Genomic DNA, 19904 nt, shown 5'->3' with positions numbered 1-19904 from the left:
CATGCTGTGCTAATGCTAAATTTTCATCTGCTTATGCCATCTTTGTCCGATGGGACATGTGTCAATGGTGTTGTGACTTCTGTAACAAATTTCACTCTGTGGTGTAGATAGATGAAGTATTTTTCTGTATTTGTACCTTTTTCAGCCTCTCAGCAGCTGATCCAGAGCGAATGGCCTCCAGCATAGCCTCCCTGGCCAAGGCAGGGTTCGCGGGGGCGTTAGCACTTGGATGTGCCGCAGCGCTAGGCTTACCCTGGGGAAAGACAGGGGGAGGAGGTGGAGGTGCGGCCGTGGGCGCTGGTGGCGGCGGTGGTGGTGGGGTAAAGACAGGGGGTGAAGTGGAAGGGGAAGTCACAGAGGGAGGAGAGGGAGAGGAGGGGGGATGTGCACTTCTCTCCTCCTCAGAGACCACCTTCCTGAACTTCTCAAGCTCATCTGCAGCCTCAGATTTGGTCTGCAACACACAAAGGAGTGAGATAATGGTAACTCTAGACACATAAACATAGGCGGGAAGCCAGCTGCTCATACAGAATGTGTAACTGAACTCACACTCACGCACAAGTGCATCTATCGTCAACCTCTGACTAGCACATACAGAGATACTTTGTTCAAACAAATTCTTTTCTGCTCTAATCTCGTTTATACACATTCACATTTATATGATTTTATCTTATTTATTTTGTAATTCCATTGCACAGGGGTATTTAGTTTTATTTATTTATGCTTTTTTTTTTTTTTTGAGAAGCACAACGTTTAAGAGACTAATTTAGTCACGCAGCATTCCAGAGATTCCACCTCTGGTAAGGAACCTCCAGAATAGAACCGCAGATGTTTCAGCTACAGCAGCACGTTTCCTGCCCCCTTTCATTCCACATGGGTCCTTATGTGACAGCAAACCACAACTCTCAGTCCACACAGAGGGATGGAAATAGACACCCATGCTTGCATAACTTGGTTCATGCATGAATTTGTGAACTGCTAACTAGCTAACAACACAAAGTGATGAGAGAGACATTCACATTTCCTTTTACATACTCCTCATGCCATGCAACTGCAATAAGTAAACGTGTTTGTTCTCTTTAAAGTGCAACAAGACAAAGAGTATACAGTCACGCTGTTGGCTCCGTGACGATGCTGACATGCTGATGTTTCGTAGGTATAATGTTTATGTTGCATTATGTGCGTTCTGACATTAACAATAAAAACAAAGTGCAGCCAAGACTAATGGGAATGTTGTTGATTATGCAGGAATTTGGTCATAAACCAAAGTATTGGAAAAAAATTGACCTAATCAGTAATGAATTCACATTTATTTGAGAATAAATGTGAATACATTCAAGGTGCCATTCAAGCAAGTTTTTTTCCCTGCAAGGCCCCTTGATATTGACAGACGATACAAGTATCTTACCTTCCTCAGCCTGCTGGAGTTGCTTTGGGCTCTAATGGCCGCCAGAAGAGCAGACCTCTCGTTCTCCTCCTCAACATAAGATGCTTTCTTCATGTTACTGGGACCAGAAGTGTATATCTAATAATGAAAGGAAAGAAATAAAAAGAGAAAAAAATCAAAATCCCCTTCTTGTCTTCCAGCCAACAGCAGCAAATGCAATAATATTCTTGAGAAAATTAAGAATATAGTGTATATTTCTATCGCTGGTAGTCACTATCACTGCCCAATGGTTCTCTTCCAATTCATTCTCATCCATCCATCCATCCATCCATCCATCCATCCATCCATCCATCCACATACTGCATGATGCTTATCTTGATCTCACCTTCTTCAACCTGTCCCTGCCTCCCCCTGTCTGGATTGCGTCCATCAGGCTGCTGTGCAGAGATGTCTCTTTCTCCACAGATCTACAGATCACCGGTCTGAACTTCTTAAGTGGCCCAAACACTGTCACCGGCTGTGGTACATCACCGCGGTCTGATACTGTGACAGAAGGTTGTGGTCTCGCATCAGGTGTGAGATGGGTGGCTGCCTTCGTCATGTCCCTTGTGTTCTGAAGACAAGATGTGGAGTATTTAGTACAGTGTAATTTACAGGAACAATTTTATTGTTAAAATGCTTCATAGTATTTATTTTTCAGGAGACCCATAACATGCAATTTTTATAATCCAGGTTTTACTTACATTTGTCCGGCCTTGGGATATGGTCTTTGGGGCTGTGGGTGGTTTGGCAGATGAGTGTAGAGGACTGCATTGTGCAGGGTTGGAACTTCTGGGCCAAATCTGTTTAATATCATCTCTGTCATTGCTGGCGGTCACATTTATCTGGGCAGGGCCACTAGACTGAATGTGCTTACTCTTGGCTGTTTCTGTTTCCAGCGTAGAAGTGCTTCCTTTGGTCGATGCAACACTGTCTGGTCTCGCTTCACCAAAATCTCTCTGGCTATCTGACACATACTCTGGACAGCTCATTAATCTCTTAGGACCAGAAGGGTTGGGTTTAGAAGCAGAGTCGTTCTCCTTATTATCTGCCAAAGAGGACTGGGAAGATGGGTGTGGATTCACTTGTATGGACCGACCCGATCTCTGGAAGCCAACAGTCTGTGTTTTCACAGAGGCAGAGGAGTCAGCGACTTTAGGGATGGAGTTGGGTTTATCTGAGGTTTTTGGGGCGTATTTAGTGATGGCAGATGCCACGTACTGGCTTGAGGTTCGCCTGGATGGTTTGAGGAAGGACAGGTCTCTTTTCAGGTCTGGAAGGAGTAGAGGGGAAAGGGCAGGTTTACAGCTTGGCTGCTGAATGTTTGTTGACACTGAAATCTTGCTCTCTACCTCCACCCGCTCCTCCTTTGCAACATGGATGTCTGTCACTGGTTCTTTAGCTTTTTCTTTAACTGTCTCTTTAGGCTGGGTTCTCTCTGCAGGTTTATACATAATATTTTGTGTTGTTTTCAGGTACCCAGAGTTACTGGTCTTCAATGGAGTTTCTGAAATTACAGTGGGAGTATTTCTCAGGCCATCCATGTTCTCCTTCGCCTTATTAATCTGACCTTTGCTGTGGTGCACAGGACTTTCTTGACTCTCATTTGAGCTCCAAAAAAGTTTGGCTCTTCCATGAAGAGGAGACCCCTCGCCGCAATTAATCCCTGACTCTGATGAACCACCAACTTTGTTCCGGGAGATACCTTTCACCATGTTTCCTTGATCATCAATCGTAATGGCACCTGCGATTAATTTGACGGCTGGATCTCCTGTAGCAGCATGTACGGCAGAAGGTTTGGGAGGAACCACAGTGAACGTTTTCATACCGAACCGTGATGTGACGTTGCGAGTGATTTTACCGTGGGAAGTATTGGAGCTGGAGTTATTTTGGTAAACTCTGTGCCCTTCCTCAACTCTTTCTGCAGACACTGATCTCTGACTGGTTGGTGGTAGAACAGGTTTCTTCTCTTGAAAAGGTTGAGCGTTATTTTTTACAGGATCAGATTTGATCTCAGTGCTTTTGCTCTGTTTCTGCATGTCGGCATTAGATTTCACTGCTGATGTTGTTCTTTGCTTCTCCTCTTTAACACTCTCGGTCTGAGTGACGTTCATCTCTTTAATTTTTGTCTCTGTTATCTTTTCTCTCTTTTCATCACCTATAGACTTGTTCTCCAGTGACTCCCTGTGCTGTTCAGGTTGAGACGGCTGCTTAGTATTTGCACTGCTGCTTTTATTACTGTCAGCAGCTGTACAAGCATTGTTGTTTTTGTTCTGTGGCTTGGTGCTGGACTGGTGACAAAAATCTGGACCTGTGAGAAGAAGGGGTGAGAAAAAGTCAATTTAATATATAAAAATAAGATGACAGGATTTTAACTCTGTTGTAATGATACCAATGAGGAAGAAAACAAAGCATAAATTAGTGGAATTAATTAAAAAATATCTAAAGCACTAAATCTATTGTTCTTCTTACCTTTGCTGCCAGCTGACTCAGTCCTCGTCAGTGCCTTTGCTTCATTTTCTACAACGTTACTTTCATAGTCCTCCAGCACTTCATCTATGGCTGTGACTGGCACATCCATGTCCACTACGGACACTGGCACCTCATTACTGTCGGTGGACATGGTATAGGGAGTCTCCTTCACTGAGACAATATCAATGTGGTCTGGAAAAGGGGAGCAGATCAAAATGTTAATACATAATACTTTGTCACTTGTGGCACATTTTTATATGGATTTGTAATTTGTTCAACAACCACACGACACAAGAAACACAAATCCAGTGTAGGATCATAAGTGAACTGTAATCTATGGCATGCCTCCCTCACCTGCAAGGTCGGCTTCAAAATCTGCCAAAGTCTGATGGAGCTGGGCTGTGAGCTCTGGGTCTTCATAGCTGTCTTTGAACCCGCCTGACTTTGCCTGTGAACTGATGTCATTGTGCCTGAGGACAGTGCACACAAATATGTGTCAAAAAGACATCCGCAAATATACACATGTAAAAACACATAACAGCCCGTAACATAACAAGTCCCGTATCATCTGCTCATGCAAAAACAGATCAGCACATAGGGCCGGCCATAATACAGCACTCTGTATGACTCCATGATCTTTATTAACAGTCACCCAGCTACCACCAAACAGCTGTTTAGGCTGAATCGCGTATTTGAATGCTGGTGTTACATCCAGCACCCTTCCCGTTACTAATCTGCCTCAGAAACCAAAAGGGTAAATGCAGTTCAGTAGTAGGAGAAAGAAAAAAAAGAAGGGTGTGAGTTTTAAATATTTTGTGCTTGTTCAAAGCTGAATTTTATTTTTATTGGAGCCTGCTGGCTTTGAAACATGTAGCAGTAAAGATATTATTACCACAGTTCAAACTTCCTTCACTCTCTTCAAGGGTTCAGCAGAGCATTCTCATGAGTTAGTGGTGTATTAGCCATAACAAATTGCAACAAGGAGGCCAAACCAAACAGAATTTGTCTTCTAAGAGACTTGGACTGGTGCTCTTTTCCACAACGATTCTGAGAAAACAAGGTTATAGTGCTTTCCTGGAATACTGAGGAGCCAGCAGCATCAGGCCAGACCCCGGATTCATAAAGTTTCTCTCAGTGAGAGCATCGATCCAAGATCCTTGGTCTGGGCACATTACCATACACATTTCACAACAACTTAAAAGGCGAAAAGTGATCTGGGGCAGCATTCATTTTCCACGAAGGCCTTTGAATAAGAGCCTAGAACCATAACTATGAAAGCCCAGCACTAAAAGTTGAGGGTGCCACCTTTGGCTACAACTCAAATATAACACATGGCAAGAACTGCTCTTGGTTATTACTGCTAGCACAGTTGAAAACTGTGGGGACTTTAAAAGTTACTTGAAAGAGTGATGGTTCACTCTTCAGGGGAAAATACAGGTGTAAAACTAAAGCAAGAATCCAGTTGAAGATTTTAATGCAGGTTTTACTTATCAGCGGTTGGGCTGGCCTCAAGTTGACAGCAAAGTGAATATCACATGCATTATCCCAGACAGATGACTGACTAAGGCAGAGACTTTTCTCTTGAGGCCAAAGCAGCCATGCATTAATGTGCCTCACCATCCTGAATGAGGCCTTTATTATCTTGTTGGACAAATAAATCATAAATTATGTAAATTCAAATAGAGTATCCTTAACATTCTTTACTTCCCTCCCTCACTCTCGTTTTCCACACCCAATCACACTTCCTCAATGTGTCATCAATCTCAGCTTTGTATGACTGTCTCTCTACCTGTGTCTTGATCCCCAGGTTGCACATCCCTCGTCACTATCGCTGGAATTGTCCCGTACCGGTCCCAGCAGTTTCTCTGCTCCGCCTCCGCTACTTCCATCCAAAGACAAACTCCCATCCGGGGATGTGGGCTGGGTGTCAGATGGAGAGCTGACCATGCCCGAGTCCTCGCCGTCTGCCATACCCTCTGAGGCAGCGTAACCCTGGTCAGGCAGGCTGCTGCCACCACTGCTGCTGCCCAGGGACACAGTTTCCTCCTCAGGTGTTTCAGTTTCTGGTTTCTGGCCACTGGCTGCAGAGCTCCCCATGGAGTGGAGCCAGGCTGGTAGAGGACAGAGGAAGATCTTAGCATCAGTATTAGATGTTATCACTCTCTTTTAAAACTGTGAGTAGCTGTTAGCAACAGTCAATTTCAACAACCAAATAAAAAGGTTGTTAAAAATAAACAACTGTGAATGGGTTTGCACTGGGATAGAAAATTACATTTTTCAAATCAGACATCACAGCTGTCTGGTTTTTTTTACTCATGCCGTGCATTATGTTAAAAAATACAAATGCCTTTTTTTTGTTTTCTCAAATCCACAAACCTTTAAAGACTTTTGATACCTAGGAAGATTATTACTGAGGAAAACAACACAACAAATCATGAGGACATTTGTTTGAAAAGAAGCACAGGATGCAGAGTGAACATGAGGAGCAAGAGAGGAAGCAGAGGAAGTATTTACGTTAGTTTCAACATTCATTCTGACACCACGCACACACACAAACCAGAAAACACAAGCCAAATATACAAACACAAGCCCACAGCACAACCACCTGTGGCTTGATAAAACAGCTTTAATGATATGTGGGTGGACTTACTGTAAACAAACCCTTTTAATTAGATTTTTACAGTACTGTTTTAGATTCCACAGAGAGAGTATTGCTTCATACCCTCTCATCTCTTTAGTAGTCATGCTCTGGTCAGTGCTGTGGCTTTTGGAGAAGTTATTTAGTCTGTCACTGATCTCATTGAACTCTAGGCCAAGAGAATAAAAATCAATGCACCATTTTTTTTAAGGTTTCAGTGGCCTGGCCAGCATGCACAGCACTGAGAACTCAACAGGGGATTCTTTAAAATGGGTTTAACAGAGAGTGACCTTGTTAGTGATACCAGGTGTGTGTCTGTGTGTCTGCGTGTGTGTGTGTGTGTGTGTGTGTGTACTGGGCCTGTCAGTTTTGGACCGGGTCCTAATGGTGTGGAGAGAACAGTCAGTTCCAGGAGATGTGGTGATGACTCACAGGGCTGTCCTCCCAGCGCCTTCCCAGCAACAGCTTAGTCATGCCAGCTACAGCCACAATCCTCACACACACACACACACACACACACACACACACACACACACACACACACAGAAAAGTGCATGTATACACACTGTGTAATGCTCTCATGGGTTTACACAAGTGTACCGTATGCTTGCGTTACAAACACACAAGTAAACATCCAAACACACTGTTCTCAAACCTCCAACTCAATGTGACCTTAGGCACATGACTCTGTTAAAGTCAAACAAAAGGTGTCTCCATTCCCAAGCAAATCAATACTGTGACGTGTTACTTATCAAAATCTGACCATGCACCAATCCATGCACAACCCAAAAACAAAAACCCTTCCATCTTGATCCAGTCTTCAACTGTTTAATTGAAAAATGTCTTTCAAACAAATATTTTGATCTTCAACACAGATGAGTGTATGTTCATGAGCATAACTCTACAGGCTTAATAAGCACACACACACTTACTAGGCTACACATTTGCATCACAACTCAGTGACTCAGCGGATAAATGATATTTTACATAAAAATGTAATTACTTTCACTGAATAACCTTTTTAATCAGATCTGCCTGGTACATTGTTAATCAGACATAAAAATGAAGGGTCTTCTTCGCAAAAATGTAAAATCCTACTTTACTGAAAAACAATTTGATTCTGTGACACCACAATAACTGCATTCACACAGTTCAGAACGAGTCATATGATGAAAACAAGGGCTCCATTTCTTTGACATGTTCACCAGTCAAAAAGAATAGTTAGCATTTTTTAAAACATATAAATAATAATAATGTAGTGCTCAAAATTGTAAATGCGTAATTTTTCTATGAAGCAGTCTTCACGTAAGGCCACGTTTCTTGTGGTTTTTCAGCTAAAGATCCAAATGATATACTTAGTTTTGCTCTGAACCCCAAACGATGAACCCTTTTTTTCGCCCACATCGAACGTCACGACAGAAGGGTCATTTTGGATCTCTACCCATCATTTCAAAAACAAGATGTAAAGTATTCATGCAGCTATAAGCCGTGACAGTCACAGACAAGTCAGTGTGTCGTGTCAATCTCTTTTCAATGTCCACTGTTACGAGTTTCCTTGGGAGCAGGTCTTTTATTTTAAATACTTGTCTTTAAAATACATGAGCCACTACCACCTATAAGCAACATGTCATTGACAGATCACCCTTTCCATATTATTGCCAAAGGCAGCATGCTTTCAGGTCTCATGTTTCTAAAATAATCCCCAACACCAGGCACAAAGAGAGAAACGTACGCTGTCCAACTATTGATCTGCAGATATCACATCACCAAAATATTGGCTGATAGATACTGCATGGCCTCACCTCATAACCTCATTCCAGCCTGTCACTCATCAATCACATTGTAACTGATACGTTCAGGGTTTAGCTCATCTGTCACTGTATAGTCTCCTGACCACATTCTGCGTGTCCACTTTTAACTCAGCCCTGATCTCATGCATAGTCAATGACAACTAGCAGATTAAGTTGAAATGCAAAACCAACAAAAGTATATACATACATTTGTAGAAAAAAAGAAGAAATCAAACACAAAAAAGGATCGTTTTAAGAGCAACATTGGAGAGCATGACTTGCTTTCACTTGCGGCATCTTCTGTCCTCAACAGGATCAAATCCAAACCATCACAAGAACAGATGCAATAAAGTTGCTGCGAAGCGGCTTCTGCGAGTGACACCAAGTGAAAGCAAGTCATAAAAATGAGACAATTAAAATAATGATAGAACTGAGATTGTCACAACAAATACAAGAGGAGAGAAGAAACAGTAGAACATTTCTTAAAAGAGTGACAGTAGGATGGTGAATGTCGGAGGGATGTCCAGCAGAAAGGAGAAGGGTGAAGCAGAAGAAGAGGCAACGGAAACTGAAGGATTGGTGAACAAAGGAAGGGTCGAGCCAGAGAGAGACTTCAGGAGTGTTTGGAGCGCAGACGCACAGGCCCACAGCAGTACACTACAAAAGAGGGTGCGGGGAAGGGAGTAAAGAAAAGAACAGATGTGATTTGAGGTGGGTAGATCATGAACACTGCACTTGGTGGGAATGGTGATCAAAACAGCATCCAGAGAAAATCCTAAAGGTAAAGAAAGAAACTGAGTACAACATACAAAAGTAAGAACCCCTTAAGAGAGAGACGGTAGCTTACATATGGTTCAGCATCTCTTCCATTATACATCTAATATACTCCCATCTACTGTATAGATGCAACATAAAAGGCACTCCAGTTGATTGGTGTTGACCCTAGCCCTGACCTCTGGGCCCAGAAGAAATAACAGGGCTTACAGGTTGACATTTATAGATATGAAGCACCTTGACCTCACAGGGACTGGGTCTCACTTAACAACTCAGCTGCCCGGGGTCGCTGATTGAGAAATGGATGGCATGTGAAGACAGAGTGCAGGACATACATAAAGGACAGTTGCAAAGACACAAACTCAAATTTAAACAAATCAAGTAAAAGTCAGAGAACCAGGGGCGCAGCTTCTAGGAAAGAAAAAGAAAGACCAAGAGTGAAGGAAAGGGAGACGCAGTCCATCTGGAACCTACACTGGGGAGCTGCTTCCTCCATCACCATGGGACTCACTGGGGAGTCATTTTCTGTGGGCTCAATGGGAGGGGAGGGCAGGGGAGGAGTGGATGGAGTGGGGGTTAGGACAAGCTGTGGTGGTCCCTGAGCCAGGGAACGACGAGGTTTGGGTGGCACTGGTTGATCAGAGGCTCCTAGAGGAGAAACAACATGCAGGCAGGGCAGGCACTGATGGTCACGGGGAACAAACATCTCACATGCAAACTTCTTATCAAACTGAAAGTAGCAGAGAAAACATTATGTAAACATCAAGATCTTTGTCTTTTATTTATTCTATTCTTCTATTCTATTCTTTATTCATTTAACACTTGGCTGCTGTGTTTCTGTGCTACACTTCTTTATCCTAGGATTTTCTGGTTATGAAATTTGAGTTTCTGTGGGCAGAACTCATTTCTTTGTCTGCTGAACCATGGAGGTTATCGCTGTTAAAGTACAGCAAGTTACTCCAGTGTTTACAGTTCACTCATTTGTAGGTTTTCACTATTGTTCCAGTGGATTTTCACAGTTTACTTGTAGTAGAGGGCCCTACCTTAGCAAAAAAGTCTGTAGAATATCAGCTGAAGTTTTAAGAAAACAGCCAGTTTGCAGCGTCCTTCCACTTTATATAAATCCTGTGTGTTGTAAAATTCCCAGTTAAAAATAAATATGTAAAAGGAGTGGAACTATTTGTTTTATTTCTTAGCTGCCGACGTGTGATATGTAAAGACCATGACACATAAAGCACAGGAGACAGGTGATGCTGACAGAAGTATGGACTGACAAATGGGACAAAATCAATCTGGATAACATATTGGGATGTAGTTGCAAAAACACAATTACTGTAAAACAGTGCAGCTGATATACAGCTAGCTAAATTTCCCTCTAAGGCTTGTGATGCATCAGTGTGCTGCGTCTTAGTCAGCAGGTGCTGTCGATGTGCTACTTTATCTGTTTACTCTGTTGACGACAACAGGAGGGAACTGAAACAGCAGGCAGAGCTGAGATGATAAACTACACCATCACAACCTTGACAGCCTCTGGAGCACACACACAAACACACACACACACACACACACACACACACACACACACACACACACACACACACACACACACACAGACACAGAGGTTAAAATGGTTGAATTCTCCTTCTGTATTTAGTTATTGCACTGCACAGAGCTGCACTGATGCCTCCACAGTGGTATTACAGTGTTTCACTTCAACATGAAGTTGTAGTTGAAGAAATCCACATTCTACATGTACATGCTTTTAATTTAACTACTACAGCTTTGTTGTTCTCTGTTCTGTTTTTCAACTAAGCTCAAGCTTTGAATTCAGACTGATGTAAACACTGACATAATGTGCCTAATGCGCAGCACACACACTATCAACACACCATGAATACACAGGCTTACTTATTTTATGCTTCTACAGCACCATGTAATTTGAAGATATGAGCTATTATATTACCCTAATATCAGGCGCTAAAAGAAGCGAGTGTAAAACTACGATTTAAGAAAAAAATACTAGCGTAACCTTGTACTACACTGTTGCAGCTCCACCTCTGTTTATTTAGAATTAGAGATCTTTATCACAGAGCTTCCCAGAGCAAATGACAAACAGTTTACAGTTTGACATACACATCAATTTTGCGTAAAATGAAAGGCCAAACTAAACCTACAAAGATGAAAGACTAAATCAAACCTACATAAATGAAAGAGTGTGTACATTTCTGCCTATGCCTATAAAAGCACGAGGGCACCACCATATACTGTGTGCAGGGTGTAGTTGTCCAGCCCTAATGTGTATACCAGCTATTCATTCACTTCCAAATATGTACTGTTCATGTATACGTGCGGTTGTCAGGCTGCAATGAAAAATATTTCACAGTCAGTGTGAAAAGTTGAAAAGTTGATGTTGAGGTTGTCTGTAGGACAAAACAATGTTTTTTAGAGAACGTGCTTTTCGGAATAAAACTATTTTTGTACAAATAAACATTTTAAAGTGAATACTTTCTAACACATGGTATAGGGGAACAAAGGAAGACTGAGAGAAGAGAGAAGGTGATGCACTGTCAGCAGAGTGTCAGGATAGAGAAAAAGAAGTAGCAAGGTCTATAAATTTATTAATGATCCTCGTTCTGTCTGTTCCATCCTGTCTAATGCACAAACCTCCTCATACTTCATCCTTTCTCTTGCTTTCATCTGCCTGTCCGTCATCCTCCACTCCTTAAACCCCCCCGAGTCCCCTTGTTTCTACCTCACTACCCTGTCATCCCTCTGCCAAAACCTTCCCATGCTCCTTTCTCTGAACTTCATTCTGCTACTCTCACCTTTCTCATCCCTTTTCTGAGGTCTGCAGCTCTCTCATCTCTGCCCCTGTCAGACACGACAGCCCTCTGCTGCAATCTCACTTTGCTACAGAGAAAGATCTAGGTTATATAAAGATCAATAGGAGGGCCAGCGAAAGTTCATGTAGAGCCTGTTTAAATCTGTGATGGATCTGTCTGACTTTATATCTGCCAGCTTTGAAGGTTTGTGTGAGGGGCAAAAAAAAGAAATAATAGAGGGATAAAGATAAAGAGAGGGATAGAGAAAGAGAGATGGAGAGAGAGAGAGAAAGATAAGAACGCGAGGGATTGATAAGCATAGGCAAGAGACAAGGACTGTATTGTCTCATGAGCTATGATGAAAACCAGCTCCACTTGTTCCTGTACTTTAGCCATGAAGCATGCATCCGCGCACACACATGCATGCACGCACGCACGCAGGCACACACACACACACACACACACAGACAGACACACAGGCACAGAGACACACAGACACACACACACACACACACACACACACACACACACACACACACACACACACACACACACACACACACAGACACAGAGACACACAGACACACACACAGGTTATGTACGTCATTCTTGACAGTTTAAGTTTCAGACGTTGCTGCATTGTGACAGCTCAGTTCTCCAGGGCAGACATTCAGTCACTTTCTAAGCCAGAAAACCTCTACAGGCAACTTCTGACTGTCTCACTTCCTTAACATACAGAGAGTGTGTTTACCATCACTGTCAAGAGTGCAGTGATCAACAGCCAAGTTCATTTTCTTTGATGAATGTAAATGTTTTGTTTACCACGATGTGAAGATGTGACATGTCAGTTGGTTAAACTAAAAGAAATTGAGTTCACAAAAGTAACATGTGAAAACAAAGAATGATATATGGCAGGTATGAAAACAGCAGGTACCTGTAGATCTCATTACAGCTTTGTTGCCTGTGGTGTTGTGTTTCCTTTATTACTACTAATACTCTGTTTAAGAATATAATAGTGTTGGTGTCTTTAGTTTGTGAAGAAGGAGTCTGCCAAATGAGGGATGTTATCAATAACAAGGGAAAATAATTCTAGTTTGTTTTCAGAGAGCACAATTTTAAAGGATTAAAAATACATTTCACACTATTTTTTTCAAAATTTGTTGCATCTGAACTGCAGTTTTGGAATATCAGTTGTTGTTCAATGTCATGTGCTTGATTTTTAGACATGCTGTCTTGAATGTCTGTTATTTACCCATTGCACTGTGTCTGTTGTTCTCAACTTCATCCAGTTTCAGGTTGAGGGCTGACTCCATCTCAGACCTAGAGCTGCTGGTTGAGGTCACCTCTTGATTTAATTTGGTAGCCGTGCTGCTCGACATCTCTGATTCCTCCATCCTGCTGCTGGAGCTTTTTGTAGCGGGCTGGACCCGCACAGAGCCGCTCACTGTGCTGCTGGTGAGGGTGCTGCAGTAGGAGCCAGTCTGGTCTAGGTCAGCATCTGAGTCATCAAGGCTGTGGCTGAGGTCAGAGCTGGAATCCTGGAGAGCTAGGCTGTCGGTGGTGCTGCTGCTTGGGGTTGGGGAGCTGGCGGTTGGGGTGGCAGGTTGGATTGCTACTTTCAAGGGGGCGGGTTTCATTGTTTGCATTACCACAATGGTAGAAGAGGCTGGAACCGACTGTGCCACCTTGGTGCGGAGGGCTGGGGTGGGTGTTTCAATAGCTAGGCTATCAGGAGTGGGAGAAGGAGAAGTTGAAGTGTCATCAAAGCCCGGGGTGATGGATGCTGGGGTGGGAGGAGGGGCTGGAGCCTTTCTTTTCCTCTGCTGGCTTTCTGAGCCAAGAGCCATCTGATAGAAAGGAGAGAGACAGTAGGAAAGTTCACTGTGAGCACCTTGTGCATGTGTGTGTGTGTGGTCTGCCTATAAATCAGCTTGTAAATTCAGTCTGCCAGGACTGAAGTAGAGTTTACTACTGAGTAATTAAATCAAGTGGAGTTCTGGCAGCCGTCTGAGTCTTCAAATCCATCAGAGTGCCAACATTCCTTTTAAATCATCCTACAACAAGACATACAAATGGCCGGCAGTGAAACAGTTAATGTGATGCAGTGTTATTGTGATAGTACATATTGATATATGTATTTTGCGGTGGCGTTTTTCAATTAACCATTATTCAAATGTTATGCTGTCTTGCTGAATTACTCTTAATGCTGAATCACCAATCACTTCAGGGTTTGCAGTGACAGGTCAGTTGTTAGCACAGATGTCATTTCTTCCGTGTGCGTGTGCAAACAAAAAAAAAAAAAAAATCTAGAAATTGTGTTCTGGCATGTTGTTCCTGTACGTTCAACACTCAGTTCAGTTCATAACATTAATACTGTTTTATGTTTTTATATAATAATTAGGGTTTAAAACATTTTTAATTCAGACTATTTAGGAGAGGAGGATAAAAGGGGAAAGGAAGAGAGAAAAATAAAGGGAAAAAAGGGATAAGACTATGAATCAACTAACAAGTGGGAAATGATCTGTTTTATTTCACAGGGAAATCACACCATTCTCACCCTCATGTGCAACTGATCTTATTCACTGTTTAGTCAGCTTTCTAAGAATCAATTTAAAAGGTCTATGGGCAGGCTGCAACAGTGCAGATGTCCCTTTTTCAAGAAATCCAAATTACTGCAGCAGTTCAACTTTTCTTCACACTGAGACTCTACAGAGAACATGCCTGAAGCTGCATGTAGTGTTGCATCATGCAGCAGGACAAGAGGGAGATCAGGCCACCTTGCCTTTCCCCAGGCGAACTGGGTTCACACATGTGAACTCAGTGAACTCAATGCATGGCATTCTATGGAAACCAAATGGCCCCCCAACTGGTTGTCTTTCTCTTCCTTGGTCTCCCGCTTCTCTCCGTCTCTGGTATTCATACATACATGAATACAGACTTACCAGTGATGTGGGCCAAAGTTGAAGCTGAAATGGATGACTGACTTGCCTATGAAGATGGATGGATGGATGTATGTGTGTGTGTGTGTGGTGTGTGTGTGTGTGTGTGTGTGTGTGTGTGTGTGTGTGCGCGCGTGTGTGTGTGCATGCATGTGTGCCAGTATGTTTGTGTGTGTGTTCCCTGCAGAATGAAACATAAGACTGCAGCCAAGCCCTGCTATGAAAGGAAGAGAGCTGTGGCCTCAACACACATGCACACACACTTTTCTGTGTGACTGTATGAGCACATACACACTCTCACATATGCCAATGAGTGCACACACATACATGAGGTGAGAAGGAACAGTATATCTCATATGTCAGACTGAGCTGGGGTGTATGGATTAGGGGGTTGTTAAGGGTTGCAGGGTTACATGTGTGCTGCACTCATGGGCTTATTGGCGCCATGACTGGGAACACAGCAAGCATGTACTTAAGATTGTTAGAGACTGAAGCCAAGACTCAAGAATCTTCTTACCACATTCAGGGTCGCAATATACATTAAGTTAAGCTGTCTGTGTAATATGATTACATATACACTGTGTTGTTTATGTGTATTGTTTACTGATTTTACATTTGCAGCAGTTTTTCAAACGAAAGAATAGATGTACATTATCGGGGAAGATGATCTTGGTCAGTGGCTGACCAAAGATCACTTTTTTTCAAGAGCTATGCACATACTCCTGCAAGAGGCAGGATCAAGCCACTTTATTTCTCAAGTCAACCTTGTGGCCCCTAAACCAAAGGACAGTCAAAGTATGACTTGATCCTCAAGTCCTTACACCGTAACTACAATCAAGTCATTTTGCATCAAATCAAAAGCAGAAACAACGTCTGGGGCTTCAGTTAAAAGCTAAGCTCCACTGATTTTAGTCATAAAGGTCAGTTTACTAGTCATAGAGAGGACTATTTAGTCTGTGAATGGCTTAATCAGGCTTTGTCAAGTCTGGGAAAATAACCCTGACAATGTTGTCATGTGTGTCATATCTAGGCTTGGGCATGCAGGCTTGAAAATTAATAACAAAAGCCCTGGGGCTGTGAGACAAGGGGGTGTCCAGGAGAATCCAGCAAATGTCTGACAAAAAGATCTTACTGGTTGGGTTACATTTCGGGGAATGTAAGATCACATTTTTGGAGTTTGACTTGAAATACCCCTTTAACGTAACCTGGACTCACCGGGCTCCGCATTGTCAAGGGACCAATATGTCTGATATCAGTGATCAAAATGTGGACATAGTGTCTGCATATTGTAGCTCAATCTGATGCAGTAGAGCTCAGATGTATTTGGTTTGTGTTGCTCTAATCACTGATAACACTTCACTTGAAACACTGAACAGCAGAATAAAAGAAATAAAAAAAATAATATGTAAAGATAAAAACAGTTTTAACACATTGACCTCAGTTTTAGTGGAAATAATTGAGGTCTGTGTGATGGTGGATGGTAGACACATTAATGAAACAAGTGTGTGTGTGCATGGATGTGTTATATATATATATATATATATACATACATACATAATATATATATACATACATACACACACACACAGAAAGCTCTTGAATGGTAATCTCAGTGGCTCCACAATAAGAAACTTCACACACCCTTCACCCTAAAAGGGTGAAGGGTGTGTGAAGTTTCACCTCATTTGTATCTGGAGGATAAACTGTTTGTGAGTACTCTTGAGTCTATTGTTGAACTTACTGTGAAATTTTCACAGTCATTTTGACAGTTTAATTTGTTTGGAGTTTACTGGCAGAGGCAGAGGCATCTACAGTCCTATCAAGGTATGTAAGAAGTTTCTTTGCTGGTGTTTTTTCAGATGTAGTTAAAACTCTAAATAAGAAGCGGTAGAATAACATTATATTATTATCTCTTGTATGTTGTTCAGATCTCTGAACTTCTGAGGCTTCAAGAGAAAACTGGCTCCCATCTGAGGTGACTGCTGAAGATCTGACTGAGCTGCTGGTGGAGAAGAGCAAAAGCACACTCAGGGTGCACACACACACACACACACACATTCAGCCTAAACTCTTGTCATGTCACACCAGTCTGTGTGTAATGAGGCAGAGGGGGACAGTAAAGATGAAACTTGTGTGTTCTTTCATTTTCTTTCATTTCTGGGATTTTGAACTGATGGACTTTGATGAGAATGAGGCCAGACCTCTTCTCAAGCTGATAAGACCAGACTCCTGAAAAGACAGTCATTTTGAGCCAGCTATTACATTACTCCTAATTTCTCCTGTAAATATGTCAATAAATGAAAACACTCACAAGGATTGGACTGAGCCAGCAGACCTGGTGGATGGTGTAGGGAGTGCAAACACCCCTGATGAAAACTTGAACAAGGACCAGACTCTGCCGTCACTGCTCCTACACTAGCTCCTTCGACCACCACTGCCATCCACAATAGCTTGAACAATTTCCTGGATGAAGTAGAGGAGCAGCCATTTTCCAACCTAGAACCAGACTCTTCTCCTCTACCTTCTCCTCAGCCTCCTGTCATCTCTGCTGTACTGGATGACCTGACAACCGCTGCTGAAACCCCTGTCAACACTGTCACCTAGAATGACTTGAACAACAGCCTGGATGAAGCAGAGGAACAGCCCACTCCCACCCCAGAGCCAGACTCTTTTCCTCTACCTGCTGAACATTCAGCCGCTGCTGAGGGGCCCACCAGATAACCAGACACTGCTGTGGTGTCATCTCCACCATCTCCTTTGACCCCCTCCTGCTGAACTTGCTTTAGTCATGGATTGTGAGGATATTTGTGGGGTGCCTACCAGACACTCTGCTGTGGTTTCAGTTCCACCAGCTCATCTAACCCCACCCATCTCCTGTCACCACTGGAAAGCAGGCCAACATGAGCCTCAGCCAAATGAAGTTTCTTCAGCTGGTTCACAAAGACTCTCTGTTGCTGTTTCCTGCCTGAAGATTCAGAGTACAAACTATTCCTCAGATTGAATATTTGTTCATATTGTTCATTGTTTGTTTACATATTTTCAAAAAAATAAATTCCTTGTTGCATTGCAACCAGTCTGTATCAGTCGGGTTCATTTATTGGCAACAGGAAATGAAAATATTAATTAATTAAAAACATAGGGATTAACAAACATAAATACCAGAAAACCAGAAATAACATAACATTTATTTTTTTAACCCAATTCTGAAATTGATATTTAAGATTAAGATAAGCTAAGATATAAACTAAACTAAACTCAACATTTACATACACACATAGCATAAGCAGTTTTGATAAGGATCCCTTAAATTTGGTTAATATCCTGCACAAAGTAGTAGAGTTGAAAAAAGAAGGTTTCTCTGTGGTGGACAAATATGTATTGTCAACATATACACTGATACTGATATATCTCAATCTGCAATGAGCTACTTTCGTCCAAGTTAGTAATCTCTTACTTAAAAAAAAAGAAGAAAAACTGAAACTGTAACAAATGAGCTGTCTGAGGTGCAGAGAAATGGTTCATTTTTCAATTTTCACTCATGAATTTGTGGGCATGAGCATGAGCATGTTCCTTTTTTCCATTTCTACAGTAACACCACTAATAAGACAAAAATAAAGAACCTGATTACAGCTACTCAAAGCTATTTGTTCTCTCCAGTGTTTTTGTCTCATTAATGGTGCTTAGACTGAAGACTGGTAAAATCTATTATTGAAGGAGAGATGCTCTGCACTAAAATTGCTGAAGTGTTGTTTATTGTTTCATCATGCTGAATAATATAGCTAAAATAAAAGGCAGTGGAGAAAATGAAACAAATAAATTGCTCCCATTTATTGGTCAATTTAATGTGTGATCAAAGTCTCTCCCACTGATCACAACTAGTTGGGATAGAGGCGCACCTCCTGCACAAGGTGTTATCATCTATCAACATGCTTCTTTGGTTAAACACATCATAGTTTTCCCTGTTCTTATTTGGTCTCATATTGGCTCATTAAAGAACGACTGAGAAAGTTGTGTACATGGGTACATTTTTAAAGGGAATGTGCCTTTACACAAAAGTGCAAAGAAGGCCATACCAGGACAGTCTGGTGTGTCCATTAAATTTTCCACTCTATGGTTTGAGAGGCAAAGGGCCCCATGTTGGAGCATGTTGATCAGATAGGGCCACCCATGGAGCCTGCAACCTGGTGGCGTGACCATTCATCAGTTGTTTTGAAGGACTCTTGATGGGTGAGGGGGCTTTGTAACAGGGCAACATTACAGCGCTAATGTGGAATGTGAAATGGAGTATGTGCGTGTGTGTTTGTAGATTGTATATGTGTGTGTCTGTGCATGTCAACATGCATGAGTACATTCATATATGCATGGGTGTGCGCACAGAAGTATGTGTATATATGTGCGTGTCAGAGATAATAATAGCGGCTGAACTGTCTCAACACTGCGAGGGCACCGAGGTCAAAAACATCCTAACAGTAAGGCCGGAGGACAGTTAGCATGTGTTAGGGTTATTGTGTGTGTGTGTGTGTGTTATAATGAACATATGTGGCTGTGCATGTATGATGAAAAGAGTTTTATGTTAAAGGTCTTAATAATGTGTGTGTGAAAAGGAGGGGCGGTGAAGAGACTAGCTAAGGATAAGGAGACACATGGCTGACCCACTTCCATTGTCATCTACTTTGTCCTACTAACCCACTGAAATTTTATGTTTTCATCACCTTTTCCCTACTTTATCAGTGATGTTCATATGTGCAGTGGGTCAGAGGTAAGAGGAATCAGAGTAAAATAATGCACGTTCACACTAGTACTGGTAGTGGTAATAAAGTGAGTAATGTAGCTACATTGCCTACAATAAAAACTTGAAGTCAAATTCGAAATCACTTTTTTTGGGATCCCATTGCCAATGTGGAGTATGGCGCTTTTACTGATTTTAATGTGCTTTACATGAAATCTGCATCTGCATTTAGCTTAAACAGGCAAAAACATATCATGAAAAAAAAAATATATATTATACATACATACATACATACATACACACACATATATATA

At 42.0% G+C, this 19904-nt stretch overlaps 1 protein-coding gene across 8 annotated transcripts in view; it reads right to left on the bottom strand.

Moving 5' to 3' along the window:
• Positions 1-19904, bottom strand: part of cobl (cordon-bleu WH2 repeat protein) — a 57944-nt gene that overhangs the window by 2302 nt on the left and 35738 nt on the right. For 7 of the 8 annotated variants that reach the window (XM_056380709.1, XM_056380715.1, XM_056380714.1 and 4 more), the window contains 9 exons: positions 13175-13769; positions 9575-9748; positions 5688-6009; positions 4253-4368; positions 3899-4090; positions 2131-3737; positions 1773-2000; positions 1409-1525; positions 137-454 (listed from right to left, as the gene is read on the bottom strand). In XM_056380709.1, the coding sequence (XP_056236684.1) occupies positions 137-454; positions 1409-1525; positions 1773-2000; positions 2131-3737; positions 3899-4090; positions 4253-4368; positions 5688-6009; positions 9575-9748; positions 13175-13769 (3669 nt within the window). The remainder of the gene's footprint in view (positions 1-136; positions 455-1408; positions 1526-1772; positions 2001-2130; positions 3738-3898; positions 4091-4252; positions 4369-5687; positions 6010-9574; positions 9749-13174; positions 13770-19904) is intronic. The other variant, XM_056380717.1, reaches the window with a different exon arrangement.

Source organism: Seriola aureovittata, chromosome 7 (assembly GCF_021018895.1).
Source record: "Seriola aureovittata isolate HTS-2021-v1 ecotype China chromosome 7, ASM2101889v1, whole genome shotgun sequence".
NCBI lineage: Eukaryota > Metazoa > Chordata > Actinopteri > Carangiformes > Carangidae > Seriola > Seriola aureovittata.
Note: the sequence above shows the minus strand (reverse complement) of the source record. Positions and strands in the feature narration are given on the sequence as shown.